The 22557-nt window shown below is 39.1% G+C and overlaps 1 protein-coding gene across 1 annotated transcript; it reads right to left on the bottom strand.

Moving 5' to 3' along the window:
* Positions 1-1092: 1092 nt before the first annotated feature.
* On the bottom strand, positions 1093-5202 carry LOC307271264 (microfibril-associated glycoprotein 4-like; the record flags this gene model as incomplete). Its single annotated transcript, XM_080053673.1, has 6 exons — positions 1093-1343; positions 1501-1668; positions 2319-2415; positions 4307-4345; positions 4645-4797; positions 5197-5202. The coding sequence occupies 6 exons, from the start codon at positions 5200-5202 to the stop codon at positions 1093-1095; spliced, it is 714 nt and encodes a 237-aa protein (XP_079909799.1).
* Positions 5203-22557: the final 17355 nt, after the last annotated feature.

Below are 22557 nucleotides of genomic sequence, written 5' to 3'. Positions count from 1 at the left end.
GTGCTGTTCAGTTTGTCTTTTGGCACAGTTGTTGGCCGTATTGTTGTTGTTTTTGTGTGGACATGCACGCTGTTGTGTCGGGTCGGTTCTGATCGCAGCCATGGTTGATAAGGGAAATACAATATCGGGAGGGAGACTCGTCACATTACGCGCGTATAACCATTTTTGACACAAAATGATCAAGCAACATTTTAGCCGCGTTACGCACGTAAATCTTACGCGTGTAAAATGCCTAGTGTGTTCGCACCTTAAGAAAGCATATATTATTTTTGATATATTGTATTGAAAGACCGCCAGAACACAAATAAAATACAAACTTTTATGTCTTGAGTTGTTATACACCTAATTGATTAACTTTCAGGATCTAAAATTGTGGTTAGGGTTGTTGTGTAGTTGACATAGTTGAGTTTTATTATTATTATGAAGTCAAATCTGGGAGGGTTTTGTAAACCATGAAATAATCTGCATTTAGTTTTACACGTTATCCCAGCTCAGTACATTCTATTTCTTCAGGTTTCTATAGTAATGGTGCGTTTTTGGCTTTTTGTTGAGAATATTTAGCGATTGTTTGATAGCAGTTTCAACAGGCTTCAGTGCCGACTTGCAGTAAGTCATGTGGTGTGATCATTGCATCATGACATGCAATACAATGCTGACCAAATGATTTTCATATTTAATATATATTACCTTTGTACTACTGCTCCATCATATTTGATTCAAACATTTTAAACTAGATTTTACTATTAAATAAAAGTCTAACTATTATGTAATTATAATTTACTTCTATACAGTACTCATGTTGAAAGATAAGTCATATTGTTAACGTTAATCTTATCAAAGCTTTATGAATGAATGTTTGGACGTGTCATTCAAAGCTCCTGCCTGCAGTGCACAGATACGGGCAGCAGAGGTCAGATGGTATTATAACGGTTTTCAGGAAAGTTTTGATCATATGTATTATGTAAATGTCTCACAAACTCACTTATCTAGTGTAATATAACTGGCACTATAGTGTTAACATTCAACAGACAGACAGAGTGAAGACATCAGATAACACCAGTTTGCTGCTCAGCTTCTACTTTATTGTGAGAATTACAGCACAGGACGCATCATCATGCTGATGGCCTTCAGGGAGTAGTGACGACCCTTCCATTGCTTCCACACTACTCCAGGTGGGCGGATACCGTTATCCCCCCAAAAATAGACCCCGTTCGGATTTGCATTGTGACATGCCCTGTACCAGAACGCCCCCAGGTGTAATATGGCACAGTTTTCTGGCGAGGTGTCCTGGTCTTTGTCGAAGGTGGAGAACTTCATTTTGTTGTGATAACTCAGGGCGTCTCCTACAGAAACACAACATGAAGCAGCGTATTTAATCTTGACATTAATAGTAACACTGTGACGACTACAATGCTGCCACTCTACAGACTGTACTAGTGGGACTTTGACTAGGACTAGTGCTGCGGCCCCCTCCTGATGTATATGCACACAGACGCTCACCTGCCCCTCCATCGGTGAATCCAGACACACGCAGAGTGTATCCACACTGCTCCGGTCCAACCGAGAACGAGGAGTAACGAGCGAACACTTTGTTCCCCTCAAAGTCCTCCATGTTGACCAGCAGCTCGTACTTTCGCTGACGTGTTATCCGGTGGATGTTCTCCAGACCTGAACACACACACAACGTTTTAACAGTTTTACATTTCGTATAGACCTGTACATTCTTAATTTTTACATTCTTTGATGGGGGGCGCTCGTAGTCTAGTGGTCAGAGCGTCCCCACAATGAGGCTCAGTCCTCGCAGCAGACCCGGTTTGAATCCGACCCGTTGTCAGTTCTTTGCGTGTCATTCCTCTATTACTATTACACCCCCACCGACTGGTGGCAGCATAGAGCAAATCATTTGTTAACCAAGTTAGCACCGGTTAGCATTAGTGAAACACAGCTGTGTCATGAACCCAAACTCGACGGCTGTGCCTCCAGCGAAGCAACAGTGTTTGTCTCAGCCAGACCCAGCAAAATGGGAGGGTCGGGTAGGACTTCACCAGCCGTCACTGCCCCCGGACCCCCCTAGAAAGGTCCAGTCTCCTCCATCTGTCTCTAAAAAGCCTTAGGGAAATTCTTAATGTACAAACCCACCGAATGTGAAAGCAGAACGCTATTCCGTAATTTTAAGCAGACTGTAAAAGAGGCTCATCCCAAAGGGTTAGTTTTGGGCAATTTCTACCAGAAATGTTGTACGGGCGGCACGCATACTCTTTGTCCGCTCTTACCACCGGGTCTAACAAGGATTCTAGGGGTTTGGTTTCATTTCTCACCGAGCCAGTACTCCCCAGCAGCGTCCCCAAAGCCCCTCTTGTATGGATTCCAGGACCTGTAGAAGTTCACTGAGCCGTCCATCCTCCTCTGGAACAACTGGGGGATAGAGTGAGGGGTTAACTAGCTAAACACAAGATATCGGTCAGCTTGTGTTTTCAGACGGTACAATTTCAGTTCAGTTTAACAGAATGAAACAGAATTGTAAAGAAGATGACTATTAAAGGCATATATATGGCAGCAATGTATCAGTACACAGTGTTTCCCCCAGGCTCACAGCAGCTAGCCGCCGCCGCTGCTATATCTTTCCCGCCGCTGCTATACAAATCATTTGCATATCAATTTAGGTTAAAACAATAAAATAAATGCTAATATTGATGTTTGATTGTGTCAAGTGTCTAAGGATGAATGCTAACATTATCTGGTTATGTGTTATGTAGCTAACGTTAGCTAGCTGCTGATGGCCCATCCCTTTTGTCTCCAGTGGTGGCTTTGCATGTCATTACCAGTGTAAACTGTAAAAAATGATATTCCATAATAGCTCCTTCACAGAAAAAAATATATAAAAATTCAAATGTTGAAACAAAACCTAGCCTATATGCCCTGTACGCAGGTTGTTTTCCCAATATATTCATAGGTATGTTGTTTTTACTTTTTGGATTAAAAAGAAGGCATGTCGGTAAACTACATGTCTGGCCCTTAGTGTGATTGTCATTATCGTAGAGTGGCCCTTTGTGAAAATGAGTTTGACACCCTGTCTAATTGATATTTCCTATTCAAACGACATCACTGCAGCACATATTCTTATAGTCTATGTTGTGGCCCAAATAAATGATGTTCATAGCTTGACTGCTGTGCGTTAAGGGGGTGATGAATGCAATGTTAAAGCTCCCATACTATGCACTTTTCTGTCAATTGTATATGGTCTAAGTAGTCCCTGATACTTATTTTTTTAGATGTTTGCTGAAAAACCCGTTCAGATCATTTATTGTAGCAAGCCTCTATACCCTGATTTTCCTCTGGTCTCAGGATGACCTACAGTGGTGTTTGAAAGTTTGTGAACCCCTTGAGCATTTTGGAATTTTATTGTGTTTAGCCCCTCCCACCGTCTCTGCCGTGCTTACTTGATACTAGAGAGACACTTCGAACACAGTTTTTACCCGGAGCTAAGCCATACTTTGAACAGTTTGACATGACCTGACATGATTAAAACCAGTGAAAACAGTAGCTTCAAAGTTTGATTTCTACAGAAATAGCTTCCTATATGTTCTCATGTTAAAACCGAGGCATTATTAGACTGCAATGGGAAAGCTAAGTTAGTGTAATAGGAGCAAAAGCTGGATGCTACTCCCGAAGGGGTTGTAAAGTAGCTGCTCTGCGCTTTGCAATCAAGCAGATTCGGGGCAGTGTTTCCACTAGAAAACATGTATGCCGGTCATGTAACAAGTAAGGTTTATTATTTTAGATTATTATTATTTAATTTATTTATTTATTTTAAATGGGAAATGGAAGACCCAACCGTCATTGTTTTAAATGAATAAAACATGATTGTTCCTTATTTCTGTAGAATGAAAGATGTGAAAATCACTGGGGTATATGATTTGGGGAGAAAATAGCAGTTGGGATAGAGATTCGAATCCCAAAACCTCAACCGCTCCACTTGTTCTCTTTGGTCCCTCCCCTATGGTCCCTCCCTGACACGCTCTACACCAACAAAATCGTGCCAAAGTGAATGGACAGTCCCAACAGCCAATAAGAACAGAGAATCGGAGCCTCGCTCTGATTGGTCAAAGTGTACAGCTCATGTCAACTTTGACCAATCAAAAATCATATACCCGACCTTTAACACAATTAAAAGGGCGAGGGAATTTTTCGGTCAATGATGGGGGAGCATAAGTGGTCATTGAGAGGGATTTTTCTGTATTACTTGATACTTTGATGTCTTAGGAAATTGCCGTCTATCCCTTTAATTTGCATCAGACAAACTCACCGTCCAGCCCCCTCCAGCTGACTCCATGTCACAGTGCACCTACAAACAAACACAAACAAACACATTCATCACAAAACATCAGTCCTCTTCACAGCAGACCCGGGTTAGAATCCAGCCCGGGTCGTTCTCTGCATGTCATTCCCCTCTCTGACACATTTCATCTCTGTCTCTCAAACTATCGATAAAACTTGAGAAAATGCCCACAAAAATATCTTCAAAAAAAATCAGTACATTCAAACATGATGCTGTAAACGTTACTTTAAATAGTGTTGATGCTACAATTACAACATCTTTAGTAACTAAAGGTGAACGGTTGTCCACTAGAGGCTGAAGTTTACCTGTACATCAGATGAGGATCCAGGATAGATGGTGTACACTCCACTGGGGCTCTCATTGTTGTCACTGTGAATGACACTGCAGTCTGCCGGCAGGAAGGGCTCACTGTCGCAGCTGATCAACACTGGAGCCATGAGGAGGAGGACTAACACCAGCTGGAACAGAGCAGAAGTTGAGATGGAGAAATATTTGAAGCTTCTCTACTGTGTTAACATTACGGCCAGGTGGTTTTATTGGTTTTTAGGGACTGGTGCAAACAGAATATATGTTTAATTGTCCCCCTACTTTACCGTTAATTTAATAATGTGACGCCAACCACCTTTGGAACGCCCTCCCACCGGACAACCGTACTTCTGACGCCCTTTCCAATTTCAAAACACATCTTTTGAAACTGGCATACTGCGTCTAATTGTTGTTTTAACACCCACTTGATCCCAATAATGTAAATTTGTATTTTTAAATTAAATTAATTATGATTTATTATAATTAAATAACCTAAGTAGACCCGTTAGCATACAGAGCTAACACAGAAACTTGTGAAGCTACAATTTTACCTTCATCGTCAAAGATCTGCTGAAGTTACTGGTTGAAAATCCTGATGTCGGTCCGTCTGGATCGCTGATTAGCTGTTTTTATATCCTAAAAATGAATTCAAGAATAGTTTTTTAATTCATGAAATATGTGAAACCGGACAGTTCTGCTTCTTCACTATATAATCCCGAAATACAACATCAGACAAACCAAAGAAAACACAAAACTGCAACAGAACTGATCAGTTATGTCAAAAAAAATTCAAGTTAAAAAAAAAACAGAGTTTAATAAGATAAACATAAACAATATTTAAATTCGATAAATTCTAAATAGTGCAAAGGAATGTTTTGTACAATATAAAACAGTAAATATAAAATAGATTAGAAATTAAGTTAAATTGAAATGTGCAATGTGATGAACAATATGTACAATATGCAGTCAATGAATATATAATTCAGTGTTTCCCACACATAGGCTCTACCTGCCCAGGTAGATTAAACCCATGGCCTATTCCATTCTTTACCTGAAGTAAAACAATGTAATCATCCAACATAAAAGTAGGATGTTTGGAAAAGCTGTATTAAAAATTGCTCTGTTTGACAGCAATTAAAATACTTTAATCATTTTCATAGGGGGGCTAATTCCAATGCTGTCCTCAATTGTATGTGGCAATGCTACAGGTAGTTGTGTTGTTAGTTTGCGTAAAAGTGCCTCTTGCGCTCAGATTAAAGTAAAGCCATTAATGCCACCACAATGTCTCACTACTTCATTCCTCTGCAAAGTTGATCGGGCAGCTTAAGCTATTTTGCCCTGCAGCTACGAGCCAAACTACAGTGCTTGCCAATAAGCTGACAAACAATATAACTCCATTTATCAAATAAAGAACCTGTCAAAAAACAGAAGTGAAGAAACAACGGCATGTGACATGGTGATGTGTTCAAGTGCTGCTGGTTAAAATGAGAATTTGGCAGAGGTAATTTCATCGAGATGGGTTCAATGTGATCTTGTAAAATGTAGTTTTAGGCGAGAAACTAAAATAAAAAGGCTCCAGCTGCTGTTGAAGTAGGTTATTAAAAAGAAGAAATAACAAATAAAAAGGCCACACAATGGTTTTACAGTGTACCAGGGTAAAAATTTAGGCCAATTTAAAGGTTTCAAAAATTGGATACCGCCCAACCATATAACCTGGTCTAGTTTTCTAAATTATTCAACAATATTGACTCTAATATTGTTTATCAATAAATAGTTCATAAACCTTTGTCTAATTTATTACTGACCCCGCCCATCATATGCCGCGCACACTGTAAATATTGCAGTTCATCAAATCAAATCAAACTTTATTTATAGAGCACTTGTCATAAAATTAAATGTAACACAAAGTGCTTAAAACAACCCCCCCCCCCCCCCCCCCCACGACACACCCCGATATATTCATACACGCAAAAACATTATTAGAAATAATACGTAGAAGAGAAACAATTTAAATACAAATATATAGAAAATAAAAGCAGACTACATATATAAATAAAATAGGCTATAAGAGATAGATAAAAACATTAGGTTGTTTAATCTAAAATATAACACAAATAAGTTCTGTGATTATAAAGCCTGACCAAAAAGGAAGGTTTTGAGTTTGCCCTTAAAGGTATCAACACTTTCTGCGGCCCTCAGGTCATCAGGTGTTCCACAGACGTGGAGCGTAGAAAGAAAAGGATACCTCACCTTGAGTTTTGATACAAACTTTTGGGATAATTAAAAGACCACTGCCAGAAGACCTGAGGGTACGAGAGGGTTCATATGATAAAAGCCAATCTGATAAATAACTAGGACTAAGACCATTAAGAGCTTTATACACCAATAAAAGGATCTTAAAATAAACAACGTTATGTGTTAAACACATAACGAAGCGCACTGCTTTGACTCCACTCGGTACCTGCACATCATGTCTGCAGCCCTGCACTCCTGCAGCAGTAAAGATTCACTACACCAAATAATAAGTCTGTCCTGCTGCACCGGCTGCAAAGAGAGAAACACTGTCTACCGCCTTTAAGACAAAGTTTAATTTCCACCAAAAATCTTGTCTGAAGAAATGATCAGGTTGTCGACAACTCGTAGCGAGAGTAAATTGTTTTTTTCACAGCTTGTAACTGGTTTGCAGTATACAATACATATTTGTTCAAAATGATAAAACTTAGAGTGTATAGTTGAATGCTTACCTGTCTGAAGTCACCTGCAGGTCAGACTGAGAGACTCTGTGGCGTTGTCTCATGAGTTCACTGCTTATATCTATAGGAGGACTGTGATGTCACACCAGTCCGACCAATCACACAACAGCCTGGGGCGCAGGTGAAGTGTGGAATCTTTTTCCCCACACCAGAACAACGAGTTTGTGTTATTGGTTGAGTTTCAACTGAACGGGTCAAACTGGAAATATTTTAGTGACACTAGGACGTTTTAGTTTTTCTTACCCAGAATAGATTGATCTCATCACATCTGTTGCGTACTTCTTCCCCCTGACAATTGGATCTCACGACATTCAGAGATTTGCTCATACCCGAGGAGCGAGAGCGTGACAGTCTGACTAACGCCCTGCAGACAGGGCCGCCCATAAGGGGTAGTAAGTGGGAAAGCTTTCTAGGGCCCAGCCACTTGGGGGGCCCATGGTCTTTGGAAGCCAAGAACCTACCTAGTTAACCTTTATTTTTAGATGTTCAGATAATGTATGTCAATATCTATTCAGAGTTGGGTGTTTACACAGAGCCGCGGCTCCGCTTACGGCCATTTAAAAAGTAGCAGAAAAGCAGAAATGTTCAAAATGTTTCAGATTGAGCACAAGGGAGTGTAACTTTTTCTACAATAGGTACCCAACCTGTTTTTTCATGGGGTCCAAATACTTTTAACAACCACACCCAGACACAAGTAGCAGGTACATGTGGAACAAAATGGTGACAAGATTGGGTTTTGATATTAAACAGTTTTGTCTGGATTATATTTCCTGAGTTGTTCCAAATGTACCTGCTACTTGTGTCTGGGTGTGGTTGTGAAAAGTATTTGGACCCCATGAAAAAACAGGTTGGGTACCTTTTGTAGTTCTTCTACATTCTTATAAACAGGACAGGCTAGTTACTCTGTCATCATAGCTGCCAAGTCTCACTCTTTGGCCGTGAGACACACGCAAATCAACCCGTTCACACTCTCACACGCCACACCTCAAATTTCTCACGCGGAGAAATTAATCCCCAAATTAACATTTGTTTTGCGGACTTTTATTTTCAAATCTTATTTTGAAAAGCTAACAGACATGAGTGCCGTGACTTCCTCTTTCTGAACGCGCATTAACGTTATGCTTTGATGTGCACTGTGCATTCGAAGTGGGAGGCGAGCCCCCTACCTGCACCTTCTCTTCTGAGGTGTGTGTTGATAGCCTGCCAAGTTACCGCTGATAAGAATTGTGTCCCCGCCGGCCGGTGAGCGCGCGTGCATCAAACATATTAATCCTTCAATTTCACTCAAGTAAATTCAGAAGATCTTTGGATCGTTTTGTATGTAGTTTTTTGGTAATTTAGTTTGAAAATTAGGTTTGCAAAGTAACAAATGGCTCATCTGCCAATAAAAATGCTTTTATTCTTCTGTGTAATGAACTATAGCCTATGTATTGCACATTTATATCACTTTTCATAACACAAATCAAGGTAGCCTAAGAGGAGGGACCAAGTAACCCAGATGTTTTATTTTAGCCTAGTAGTTTGCATTGGTGTTCAACTGTTCCCTAATTATTTTTTTCTTTGAATAAAGCCTAATGCTGCTAGTAAAATACCATACTCAATAGTAGACATGATATAGAATAATTACCTTTATTACAGTTTAACCAAATGTTTTAACAATAGGCTACAGGAGATATTTGAAAGCACTACACATGAATTGAATGCTATTCAATAACATTTGTGTCAGCGAAACCGTGAATGTTCTCTTTTACTTTACATAAAAATGAATGCAGAAAACGCACACATTGCTTCATACAAATTCACCAGAATGCAGGAAATTAAGTGTTTAATGCTCAAAATTGTCTGTGGGGTGACCCCCAGACCCTCACTTATAATGTGTCCACACACAATGTTTAATTAAAACCTGTCCTACGACTTTGCAATTCATGAATTGGTTTATTTTAATAAGATTTTTGATGTTTTATCACGTTTTCCAATTGTCTTTATTTCTGATTTATTATGAACAATATATAAACTTGCAGGACACTAGCAAAAATTATTGGGTGGGAGAGAGGACACGGATTTGGGTCCCTCGGCCAAAAAATCTCACTCCAAACTTTTGGTGAAACTTGGCAGCCCTGTCTGTCATTGTCCTGAGTCTACAAACAGGTTTAAAGTATATCTCCCCATAAAAGACATTTTTGTGATAAAGAATTTCCCTTTGGGGACTATAACTTCTAAAGGCTTTGACATAAGTCTTCAGGTTGACACGGCCAGCCAGGTCTGACCAGTTTTTCACAAACCTGGCCAATTGACCAACCAGCCGGGTCCTACCACAATGAAGCTGACGAGCAGCATCATCCTGTTTTAATTATTGCTGTAACCACCAAGGTCCTGCTTTCTGTATTGTTTCTAAAAATAAAAATAGACCTAAAAAGTTCTTAATGCAAAGAAAGATACAAGGCACAAAGAAGTTGGAAATAACTGAAGGAACAGATTTGTGTTCAAAGTTTAAGAACTTTTTTGTAATGATTTCAGTAATGATTTCAGTACTTTTGCAGTGATGAGAGCAGAATGAACTAAGCCTAAATGTTGCAACCAAACATAGGCCAACTTTATAGTTTTGAGGTTAGGTTGGTTTCAGGGCTTTACACTTATTTTTTTAGGTGGTAGCACTGGTGCTAGCAAGCAAAAAAATTCAGTAGCACATTTATTTTTTGTAGCACCCAAAGTATGATCGAAAACTTGCATTTCGCTCTAATTACCTTTGAATATTTCATCTTGGTCTCATCTGAGATTCTCAATCAATATTATATCCTATTGTGCAGTACTAATTGTAGAAAAATTAATACGGGTGTGGGGGTGCCCTTAGCTCAGTTGGTAGGGCGTCCCCCCCATGTGCCTCGGCCAGCAGCGGACTCGGGTTCGATTCCAGCCCGCAGTCGTTCTCTGCACGTCACTCCCCTCTCTGCCCCATTTCAACTCTGTCTCTACACTATCAATAAAGCATAAAAATGCCAAAAAAAAAAAAAAGAAGGGTGCAATTATTGCAATATAGACAAAATATTTAACCTGCCAATAGCAATTTTTTCTGATTCAGAATTATTTCCATTATTTAATATTTAATAATAACAATAATTTGATTATATCACCTGGCTGTGACAGGGGACCGTGGCTGGCGTAGATCAACACCGGTGGAACAAAATGGTGACAAGATTGGGTTTTGATATTAAACAGTTTTGTCTGGATTATATTTCCTGAGTTGTTCCAAATGTACCTGCTACTTGTGTCTGGGTGTGGTTGTGAAAAGTATTTGGACCCCATGAAAAAACAGGTTGGGTACCTTTTGTAGTTCTTCTACATTCTTATAAACAGGACAGGCTACTTACTCTCTCATCATAGCTGCCAAGTCTCACTCTTTGGCCGGGAAAGACACGCAAATCAACCCGTTCACACTCTCACACGCCACACCTCAAATTTCTCACGCGGAGAAATTAATCCCCAAATTAACATTTGTTTTGCGGACTTTTATTTTCAAATCTTATTTTGAAAAGCTAACAGACATGAGTGCCGTGACTTCCTCTTTCTGAACGCGCATTAACGATATGCTTTGATGTGCACTGTGCATTCGAAGTGGGAGGCGAGCCCCCTACCTGCACCTTCTCTTCTGAGGTGTGTGTTGATAGCCTGCCAAGTTACCGCTGATAAGAATTGTGTCCCCGCCGGCCGGTGAGCGCGTGTGCATCAAACATATTAACCCTTCAATTTCACTCAAGTAAATTCAGAAGATCTTTGGATCGTTTTGTATATTGTTTTTTGGTAATTTTGTTTGAAAATTAGGTTTGCAAAGTAACAAATGGCTCATCCGCCAATAAAAATGCTTTTATTCTTCTGTGAACTGTAGCCTATGTATTGCACATTTATAGCACTTTTCATAACACAAATCAAGGTAGCCTAAGAGGAGGGACGAAGTAACCCAGATGTTTTATTTTAGCCTAGTAGTTTGCATTGGTGTTCAACTGTTCCCTATTTTTTTTTTCTTTGAATAAAGCCTAATGCTGCTAGTAAAATACCATACTCAATAGTAGACATGATATAGAATAATTACCTTTATTACAGTTTAACCAAATGTTTTAACAATAGGCTACAGGAGATATTTGAAAGCACTACACATGAATTGAATGCTATTCAATAACATTTGTGTCAGCGAAACCGTGAATGTTCTCTTTTACTTTACATAAAAATGAATGCAGAAAAAGCACACATTGCTTCATAAAAATTCACCAGAATGCAGGAAATTAAGTGTTTAATGCTCAAAATTGTCTGGGGGGTGACCCCCAGACCCCCACTTATAATGTGTCCACACCCAATGTTTAATCAAAACCTGTCCTACGACTTTGCAATTCATGAATTAGATTATTTTAATAAGATTTTTTATGTTTTATCACGTTTTCCAATTGTCTTTATTTCTGATTTATTATGAACAATATATAAACTTGCAGGACACTAGCAAAAATTATTGGGTGGGAGAGAGGACACGGATTTGGGTCCCTCGGCCAAAAAATCTCACTCCAAACTTTTGGTGAAACTTGGCAGCCCTGTCTGTCATTGTCCTGAGTCTACAAACAGGTTTAAAGTATATCTCCCCATAAAGGACATTTTTGTGATAAAGAATTTCCCTTTGGGGACTATAACTTCTAAAGGCTTTGACATAAGTCTTCAGGTTGACACGGCCAGCCAGGTCTGACCAGTTTTTCACAAACCTGGCCAATTGACCAACCAGCCGGGTCCTACCACACTGAAGCTGACGAGCAGCATCATCCTGTTTTAATTATTGCTGTAACCACCAAGATCCTGCTTTCTGTATTGTCTCTAAAAATAAAAAATAAAAATAGATGCAAAGAAAGATACAAGGCACAAAGAAGTTGGAAATAACTGAAGGAACAGATTTGTGTTCAAAGATTAAGAACTTTTTTGTAATGATTTCAGTAATGATTTCAGTACTTTTGCAGTGATGAGAGCAGAATGAACTAAGCCTAAATGTTGCAACCAAACATAGGCCAACTTTGTAGTTTTGAGGGTAGGTTGGTTTCAGGGCTTTACACTTATTTTTTTAGGTGGTAGCACTGGTGCTAGCAAGCAAAAAAATTCAGTAGCACATTTATTTTTTGTAGCACCCAAAGTATGATCGAAAACTTGCATTTCGCTCTAATTACCTTTGAATATGTCATCTTGGTCTCATCTGAGATTCTCAATCAATATTATATCCTATTGTGCAGTACTAATTGTAGAAAAATTAATACGGGTGTGGGGGTGCCCTTAGCTCAGTTGGTAGGGCGTCCCCCCCATGGGCCTCGGCCAGCAGCGGACTCGGGTTCGATTCCAGCCCGCGGTCGTTCTCTGCATGTCACTCCCCTCTCTGCCCCATTTCAACTCTGTCTCTACACTATCAATAAAGCATAAAAATGCCAAAAAAAAAAAAAAAAGAAGGGTGCAATTATTGCAATATAGACAAAATATTTAACCTGCCAATAGCAATTTTTTCTGATTCAGAATTATTTCCATTATTTAATATTTAATAATAACAATAATTTGATTATATCACCTGGCTGTGACAGGGGACCGTGGCTGGCGTAGATCAACACCGGTGGAACAAAATGGTGACAAGATTGGGTTTTGATATTAAACAGTTTTGTCTGGATTATATTTCCTGAGTTGTTCCAAATGTACCTGCTACTTGTGTCTGGGTGTGGTTGTGAAAAGTATTTGGACCCCATGAAAAAACAGGTTGGGTACCTTTTGTAGTTCTTCTACATTCTTATAAACAGGACAGGCTACTTACTCTGTCATCATAGCTGCCAAGTCTCACTCTTTGGCCGTGAGACACACGCAAATCAACCCGTTCACACTCTCACACGCCACACCTCAAATTTCTCACGCGGAGAAATTAATCCCCAAATTAACATTTGTTTTGCGGACTTTTATTTTCAAATCTTATTTTGAAAAGCTAACAGACATGAGTGCCGTGACTTCCTCTTTCTGAACGCGCATTAACGTTATGCTTTGATGTGCACTGTGCATTCGAAGTGGGAGGCGAGCCCCCTACCTGCACCTTCTCTTCTGAGGTGTGTGTTGATAGCCTGCCAAGTTACCGCTGATAAGAATTGTGTCCCCGCCGGCCGGTGAGCGCGTGTGCATCAAACATATTAACCCTTCAATTTCACTCAAGTAAATTCAGAAGATCTTTGGATCGTTTTGTATATTGTTTTTTGGTAATTTTGTTTGAAAATTAGGTTTGCAAAGTAACAAATGGCTCATCCGCCAACACAAATGCTTTTATTCTTCTGTGAACTGTAGCCTATGTATTGCACATTTATAGCACTTTTCATAACACAAATCAAGGTAGCCTAAGAGGAGGGACCAAGTAACCCAGATGTTTTATTTTAGCCTAGTAGTTTGCATTGGTGTTCAACTGTTCCCTAATTATTTTTTTCTTTGAATAAAGCCTACTGCTGCTAGTAAAATACCATACTCAATAGTAGACATGATATAGAATAATTACCTTTATTACAGTTTAACCAAATGTTTTAACAATAGGCTACAGGAGATATTTGAAAGCACTACACATTAATTGAATGCTATTCAATAATATTTGTGTCAGCGAAACCGTGAATGTTCTCTTTTACTTTACATAAAAATTAATGCAGAAAAAGCACACATTGCTTCATAAAAATTCACCAGAATGCAGGAAATTAAGTGTTTAATGCTCAAAATTGTCTGTGGGGTGACCCCCAGACCCTCACTTATAATGTGTCCACACCCAATGTTTAATTAAAACCTGTCCTACGACTTTGCAATTCATGAATTAGTTTATTTTAATAAGATTTTTGATGTTTTATCACATTTTCCAATTGTCTTTATTTCTGATTTATTATGAACAATATATAAACTTGCAGGACACTAGTAAAATTATTGGGTGGGAGAGAGGACACGGATTTGGGTCCCTCGGCCAAAAAATCTCACTCCAAACTTTTGGTGAAACTTGGCAGCCCTGTCTGTCATTGTCCTGAGTCTACAAACAGGTTTAAAGTATATCTCCCCATAAAGGACATTTTTGTGATAAAGAATTTCCCTTTGGGGACAATAACTTCTAAAGGCTTTGACATAAGTCTTCAGGTTGACACGGCCAGCCAGGTCTGACCAGTTTTTCACAAACCTGGCCAATTGACCAACCAGCCGGGTCCTACCACACTGAAGCTGACGAGCAGCATCATCCTGTTTCAATTATTGCTGTAACCACCAAGATCCTGCTTTCTGTATTGTTTCTAAGAATAAAAAATAAAAATAGACCTAAAAAGTTCTTAATGCAAAGAAAGATAGGGGAGAGTGGCCTAAGTTGTGCAACTTTTCCCTCAAAGTGACTTTAAAGTAAGGCCTTGACAGTAAAGTCTCCAACTCAAATATGTACATATATTTCAGGGTGTTGTGCATCCCTGGAAATAAAAACTTTGGATCTGGAATAAACTGTTGAAGAAATATAGCTTTCAGAAAAAAAGTTGTCTTGATGCACAACTTGCCCCCGGTGTGGTGTAAGTTGTGCGGTTGGAGAGAATACCATGGGGTGAATTGTGCCATTGATATATATCTCATAAACTGTAATGCAAGACAAATCCATTAGACAATCACTTATTTAAGGTGTATTTAAAGTAAATAAAGTAAATAGTTGACAAAGATTGAAGGACAATTTTCTTAAACAAGGCCTAGCAGATCTAATGGTTTTACCTGCAAAGCTCACAATGACAAAGTCACCATCATCATCTTTCTGGCCATCTGAACTCTCATCAGTGGTGTCGTTAAGTGGAATTGAGATGTCACTCTCTTCTGAGCTACTGTAGACAATCACTTTCTTTTGGTGACCAGCGTATACAGCCATTGCACTGGCACAACTCTCAGAAATGTACTTTGCACTAGTTGCTTGGTGCTTGTGGAACCAACTGCCACCTGACTAATGTGATTCCCCTACATTTATGCCTTTAAATCAAGGCTCAAAACCCATCTGTACACCCTGGTGTTTCCTCCCCATTAACTATCTTACCTCTGCACTACTATCTGTGTTTAGGTGGATGTATGGGCTTTACGTCTTTTATTTTGGTTATTGTTATTTTACCTTCATTGTTTACCTACTGAATGCACTATGTACAGCACTTTGGACAGTGCAAACTGTCATAAATGTGCTTTTATAAATACATTTTACTTACTTACTTACTTATAACTCACCCAGGCCCTTTGGCACAAATCACCCCAATCCCAGAAATTTGGATAATAAGCATGATGCAGCAATTTAGGGCTGACATCGTGCTAACTGTATAGACTCAAAATGTAGCATACCAAAGCACTAAAACATGTGTCAAATGTTTTCAAACTTGTCTATAATTGTTCAGACACAATAATCAAAAAACCTTGATCATGGAAATTTTACTTTGAAAGGCAAAACACAGTTTTTTTGAGCTTAAATGTGCTTATATCTTATTCCTTGTGTCTCCCTTCTTTACAGGATGAGTCAAATGGATGGCTCTTCTTAAATATGTGGTCACATTTCCAATTTCTTCCACGGTTTTCTAGAAACAAGGGGTGGCACAACTTCCAAAATGCACAACTTAGGCCACTCTCCCCTACAAGGCACAAAGAAGTTGGAAATAACTGAAGGAACAGATTTGTGTTCAAAGTTTAAGAACTTTTTTGCAATGATTTCAGTAATGTTTTCAGTAATTTTGCAGTGAGAGCAGAATGAACTAAGCCTAAATGTTGCAACCAAACATAGGCCAACTTTATAGTTTTGAAGGTAGGTTGGTTTGGTTATTCATGTAGAGAACCGCCTTTTTTTCTTTTTTCTTTGAAGAATTTGTTGTTGATGTTAATTTTTAAGTCTTCAGGTAGACACGGCCGGCCAGGTCTGACCAGTTTTTCACAAACCTGGCCAATTGACCAACCAGCCGGGTCCTACCGCAATGAAGCTGACGAGCAGCATCATCCTGTTTTAATTATTGCTGTAACCACCAAGATCCTGCTTTCTGTATTGTTTCTAAGAATAAAAAATAAAAATAGATGCAAAGAAAGATACAAGGCACAAAGAAGTTGGAAATAACTGAAGGAACAGATTTGTGTTCAAAGTTTAAGAACTTTTTTGTAATGATTTCTGTACTTTTGCAGTGATGAGAGCAGAATGAACTATAAGCCTAAATGTTGCAACCAAACATAGGCCAACTTTATAGTTTTGAGGGTAGGTTGGTTTCAGGGCTTTACACTTATTTTTTTAGGTGGTAGCACTGGTGCTAGCAAGCAAAAAAATTCAGTAGCACATTTATTTTTTGTAGCACCCAAAGTATGATCGAAAACTTGCATTTTGCTCTAATTACCTTTGAATATGTCATCTTGGTCTCATCTGAGATTCTCAATCAATATTATATCCTATTGTGCAGTAATAATTGTTGAAAAATGAATAAGGGTGTGGGGGTGCCCTTAGCTCAGTTGGTAGGGCGTCCCCCCCATGGGCCTCGGCCAGCAGCGGACCCGGGTTCGATTCCAGCCCGCAGTCGTTCTCTGCATGTCACTCCCCTCTCTGCCCCATTTCAACTCTGTCTCTACACTATCAATAAAGCATAAAAATGCCAAAAAAAAGAAGGGTGCAATTATTGCAATATAGACAAAATATTTAACCTGCCAATAGCAATTTTTGCTGATTCAGAATTATTTCCATTATTTAACATTTAATAATAACAATAATTTGATTATAACATTCCCTTTTAATTAAAACCAAATTAAAACCATTGGACATAGCCTATGAACTAGTATACACGTTTGTACCATTTAGGATACATTTAGTAGGTTGTTGTGAATTTTTTCAGCTGAAGGACCAGTTCAAGCTAGAGCACTGTGTGTAAATAACACAGAAGCAAGCAAAGCCGGCATTTTGGAGTGATGTTGTTCCGTCAATATGCCGCAATCTCTGTGTAAAAGGGGCTATTGATACGAGTAAAGCATGGGTAAGGGGGGGGGACATTGACTGGAGGTCTTCAGGGGCCCAGCCACTTGGGGGGCAGGTAATGCTGCCAGAACACTGGCTGAGATTGGGTTTTGATATTAAACAGTTTTGTCTGGATTATATTTCCTGAGTCGTTCCAAATGTACCTGCTACTTGTGTCTGGGTGTGGTTGTGAAAAGTATTTGGACCCCATGAAAAAACAGGTTGGGTACCTTTCGTAGTTCTTCTACATTCTTATAAACAGGACAGGCTAGTTACTCTGTCATTGTCCTGCTACAAACAGGTTTAAATTATCTCTCCCCATAAAAGACATTTTTGTGATAAAGAATTTCCCTTTGGGGACAATAACTTCTAAAGGCTTTGACATAAGTCTTCAGGTTGACACGGCCAGCCAGGTCTGACCAGTTTTTCAGAAACCTGGTCAATTGACCAACCAGCCGGGTCCTACCACAATGAAGCTGACGAGCAGCATCATCCTGTTTTAATTATTGCCGTAACCACCAAGATCCTGCTTTCTGTATTGTTTCTTAGAATAAAAAATAAAAATAGACCTAAAAAGTTATTTTTAGGTCTAAAGAAAAAAAGGCGGTTCTCTACATGAATAACCAAACCAACCAGGGCTCTACAGTGCGACAGTTTTGATCGCATTTGCTATTAAAATTGATCACGTGCGATGATGAATACAAATCTACTCGCACTAGTGCGACAAGTTGCCAATGAGGAGATACTATCTCATTTAGACACAGAGAGAGGAGTGATGCACACCACTGCTTAGAAGGCTCTACATTAACACTCTCCAAAAGCGGGTAAATGTATTCTTAGGCGAGTAAGTAGTTAATACCTTAACTCATTACACAAATACACATCACCTGGTATGCTTAAATCCAATAAGCACTTAGGTTTATACAGCTTGAAGTTGGGAAATATGCATAAAAATTATGATATGGCCAAAATCCTCACTTGCCTAATAATTGTGCACACAGTGTAGTTATATTAATTATAGGCATATATATTTGAGTAGGTGGAACTTTATGGTATTATAATATTAACCATTGGCAACATTTATACCAAATTCCAATAAAAGAAAATTGTCATTAAGAGTATTTTCAATAAGTTAAGTAGATATGAAGATTTAAGAAAAATCCAGACTGGTCTCTTAAGGGTGCTGTAAGCGGAATGGTTCTTTTAGCTAACTTCCTGTCAGTTACTGCAGTTAGCGGTCCCCTCGCTCGTCCCTACGTCACCACATTAATGCACTGCGGTCTTCAAGCAGCAAGTTATCTAGCATCATCTCAGATCCATAAGTGTGATAAAACATGATAAAAACCATCAAAACAGACATTGGAAAGGATTTTTACCTGCTCCGCCATTGTAGGCGCATAAACATTCACCCATCTGTTGCTCTGGCGTGCACCGGCACTGAGACCATGAGTGAGTCGGGTTTCGGTTTGTAGCGTTCTCTCTTGTGATTGGATATTAATTTCGGGATACCCCAAAAGTTTATTTGCCGATTACATGCAGAGCAGCTGACTGAGAGATCGGCTTTATGAAACGCGCACATTATGTAAGTGATCACTGTATGAATAAAGAGCGATTTAACACTTATATTAACATAAATAAACCGCTTACTTCACCTTTAATTTTTTCCGGAGCTGTATATTCCATCCAAAATTCATAATAAAGGACAGTCAACGTTACCAGAATGATAGTTATAGTCACACTAATGTACATGTATTGGTTAAAAAAAATTTGGTGTATTTTCACAACATGGCAAGGCAAACATTTTCCTTTCTGCAAGCACTGATACATTTTGAGATTTGTCTGCTTTGCTTCCATAATATGTTCTCTTTCATACTAGTATAAATCAAAGGTCCAAAATGTTAAAAATAAGGATACAGTAATGGTGGCATTTATTCGAAGATTACTTTGAACTTTGATTACTCCCTTTTCTACCATATCTTAACAGTATGGCTTGGCAGGACAATCGCTTTTTTCAATCATTGGTCAATTTTAAAATTTTGATGTGTGTTACTACCATGGACCTATTATAAGAGGTTTTTCTATGGAATCGGTATTCACTTAAAACAAGGTGTTGAGGACCCAACGTATTATGTTGATGTGTTCTACAAACGCAGAACATAAGAATTACATGTAGAGAAAACATGTTTAGTAAAATAACTGCAGGCTCTGTGAATGTAAACAAATCCCCCCTCCTCTGAAACTGCATAGTGACCCTTTAAATGCCTTGTTTTATAGATCTTTTCCACTAATTATCTTGAAAACAAGTGGCTGCTGTTATTTATTTTTTTTTTTTTACAATGAACACATAATTCTGGTAGTTATCTGCTCCAATATTTGTATAATAGCTATGTGCTGCCCCCTAGTGGCTTTAGCCGGAAGTACAACATGTCAAGTCAAACGTTATTGTCAATTCTGATACATGTGAGACATACACATCTTTTATTTGTTTATAAATCCTTAAACGGCTTTGCCCCACCGTATCTCTCTGAGCTGCTTCTCCTGCTCGCTCTCTGAGGTCAGCTGATCAGCTCCTCCTGGCAGCACCCCGCTCAAAGAGGAAGCTGAGAGGGGACGGAGCATTTTCCATCGCTGCTCCAAAAATGTGGAACAATCTGCCCTTCCAAATCAGACAGGCCCCTTCAATCACAACTTTTAAAAAAACACCTCAAGACCCATTTTTACTCGCTGGCTTTCGACCCAGTGTGAGACTTTTGATGTTATTTTATTGTACCTTATTTTTGTTATTTTAGATATTATTTTTTACCTTAGCTTTATTCATTTTTTTTTATCTATTTTTATTGTACCTTATTTTACTTATTTTTATCTATTTTTATTGTACCTTATTTTAGGCCTGTACAGCACTTTGTCTCTGCTCTGGTTTGATGAAAGCGCTTTATAAATAAAGTTGGATTGGATTGGATACATGTACATAAGAATCAAAATTACCTTTATCTCCGACCCATGGTGCAATAGGAACACAACAAAATAGGCCATTCTAAGCTTATTTAAATGCACAAAAGGTCCATTATATCCCAGGGACCGACCAACATACTGAAACATATTTGTCAAAGAAGTAGTATTGTAGTCGAGTAACCATTTAATTTCTTTTTTTTTCCTAAGATGTTTTTTTTGGCATTTTTATGCTTTATTGATAGTGTAGAGACAGAGTTGAAATGGGGCAGAGAGGGGAGTGACATGCAGAGAACGACCGCGGGCTGGAATCGAACCCGGGTCCGCTGCTGGCCGAGGCCCATGGGGGTGGGGGGGACACACCTTACCAACTGAGCTAAAGGCGACCCCGAGTTACCATTTCTTGAAAAGTATTTTGACATGTTGAGTTGTTTGTGAAGGCTGGTGATCATTTGCTTGTCAACATTTATAAACGGTTCCCTCTTGTGAAATGGAAGCAGTCATTCATTCAAACATGGCAGTGTACAAATGGACCGTCAACTATATGACAAACAAAACAACTTATAACTGTGTGTGTATGTGAGAGTGTGTGTGTATGTGTGTGTGTGTGTGTGTGTGTGTGTGTGTGTATGTATGTGTGTATGTGAGCATGTGTGTGTGTATGTGTGTGTGTGTGTGTGTACGTATATGTGAGCATGTGTGTGTGTGTGTGTATATGAGTCTCTATGAGCATGTGTGTTTGTGTGCGTGTGTGTGCATATGTGTGTGTATGTGAGAGCGTGTATGTGAGTGTGTGTATGCATATGTGAGCATGTGAGTGTGTGTGTGTGTGTGTGTGTGTGTGTGTGTTTGTCGCTCACTGTAGAGTGTCTCACAATGACAAGGCATTTCAGAGTCTGTATTTCAATCTGTCAATGAACTGAAACATGGCGTATAGTACAAATTGACTGTCAACAATATGACAAACAATACCATTTGTAACTGTGTGTGTGTGTGCGTGTATGTGAGTGTGTGTATCAACCCTCCCCCCACACACACTCACTCTCACCCCACCCACACACACTCACTCACTCACTCACTCACTCACTCACTCACTCACTCACTCACTCACTCACTCACTCACTCACTCACTCACTCACTCACCCACTCACCCCCCCACACAGACACCCACCCACCCCCTCCCCACACACACACACTAATAATAATAACTTCACACACTTTTATTTCCAATAAAAATACCTTTTTATTTCATTATAAATCCACATAATTGTTTCTATGAAAGCAGAAAACCCCGTTTAGTTTTGCATGTCAACGTGATTTTTCTTTTTTTCTTTCTTCTCTTTATTGTGGTCGCTTTCATTTCTTTATTATATTCAAAGTAAATCATCATCGTGGGTATTATCAAACCAAACCATCAAACAACTTGACTCGTAAGGTGTGTGTCACATACAAACACAGACAGTTTCAAACGGCAAAGATAGGGGACAAAGGAAAAGGGGGAGAAGAGAGAGACTGGTAATGCTGTTTCCGCCATTTTGGCTCAAACCCGCTTTTTAGTATTAAAGGAATACTTCACCCATACGGAACCGGCGTTCTATCATTATAAAATCGCTATTATAATATAATGAATGAGGTTTTTCTTCCCTCCGTCTTCCCTCAGTCTTCCCTTGGCCCAGCTGTCCTGTTAATCCTAACCCCACAGTATTTACTAGTGTGATGTCACATTAGTAAAAAATGTAGGGTGAGACAGTGAGACCATAAAACACTCTTTCTGCCTTTCCTCAGGCTAGGATGAACCGATTTCTAAAATGTTTGCACATTTATACTATATAGGATCTCAGAGTTCAATACACCTTCATATTTCCACCGGTGAAGTAGGCCTTTAGTACATACAACCATCTCTCTCCAAGTTATAATAGTAAACACTTATGGGTCACGTCCACCATTAGGTTTCATAAAAGTTCATACAGTTGCTTTTCCAAATTGTCGAATAGCCGAAAAAGAAATTGTGAATTCGACCATTTTCCGCCATTTTTTAAATGTGTGTCCGTACGTCTGTCATCTGTGCTTTAAGTTTTTTTCCTTTTGAGTAGATCCTTGCTTGCTGGCGTTCCTCAAAAGTCCAGTTCTCGAGAAAAAACAACGTTAGTTTTTTAGTTTTTTTTCCGTAATATCTTGGACATACAAAGAGGGAAACGTACCGATCC

This window comes from Ammodytes marinus, assembly GCF_949987685.1.
Source record: "Ammodytes marinus genome assembly, chromosome: 3".
Lineage (NCBI taxonomy): Eukaryota > Metazoa > Chordata > Actinopteri > Uranoscopiformes > Ammodytidae > Ammodytes > Ammodytes marinus.
Note: the sequence above shows the minus strand (reverse complement) of the source record. Positions and strands in the feature narration are given on the sequence as shown.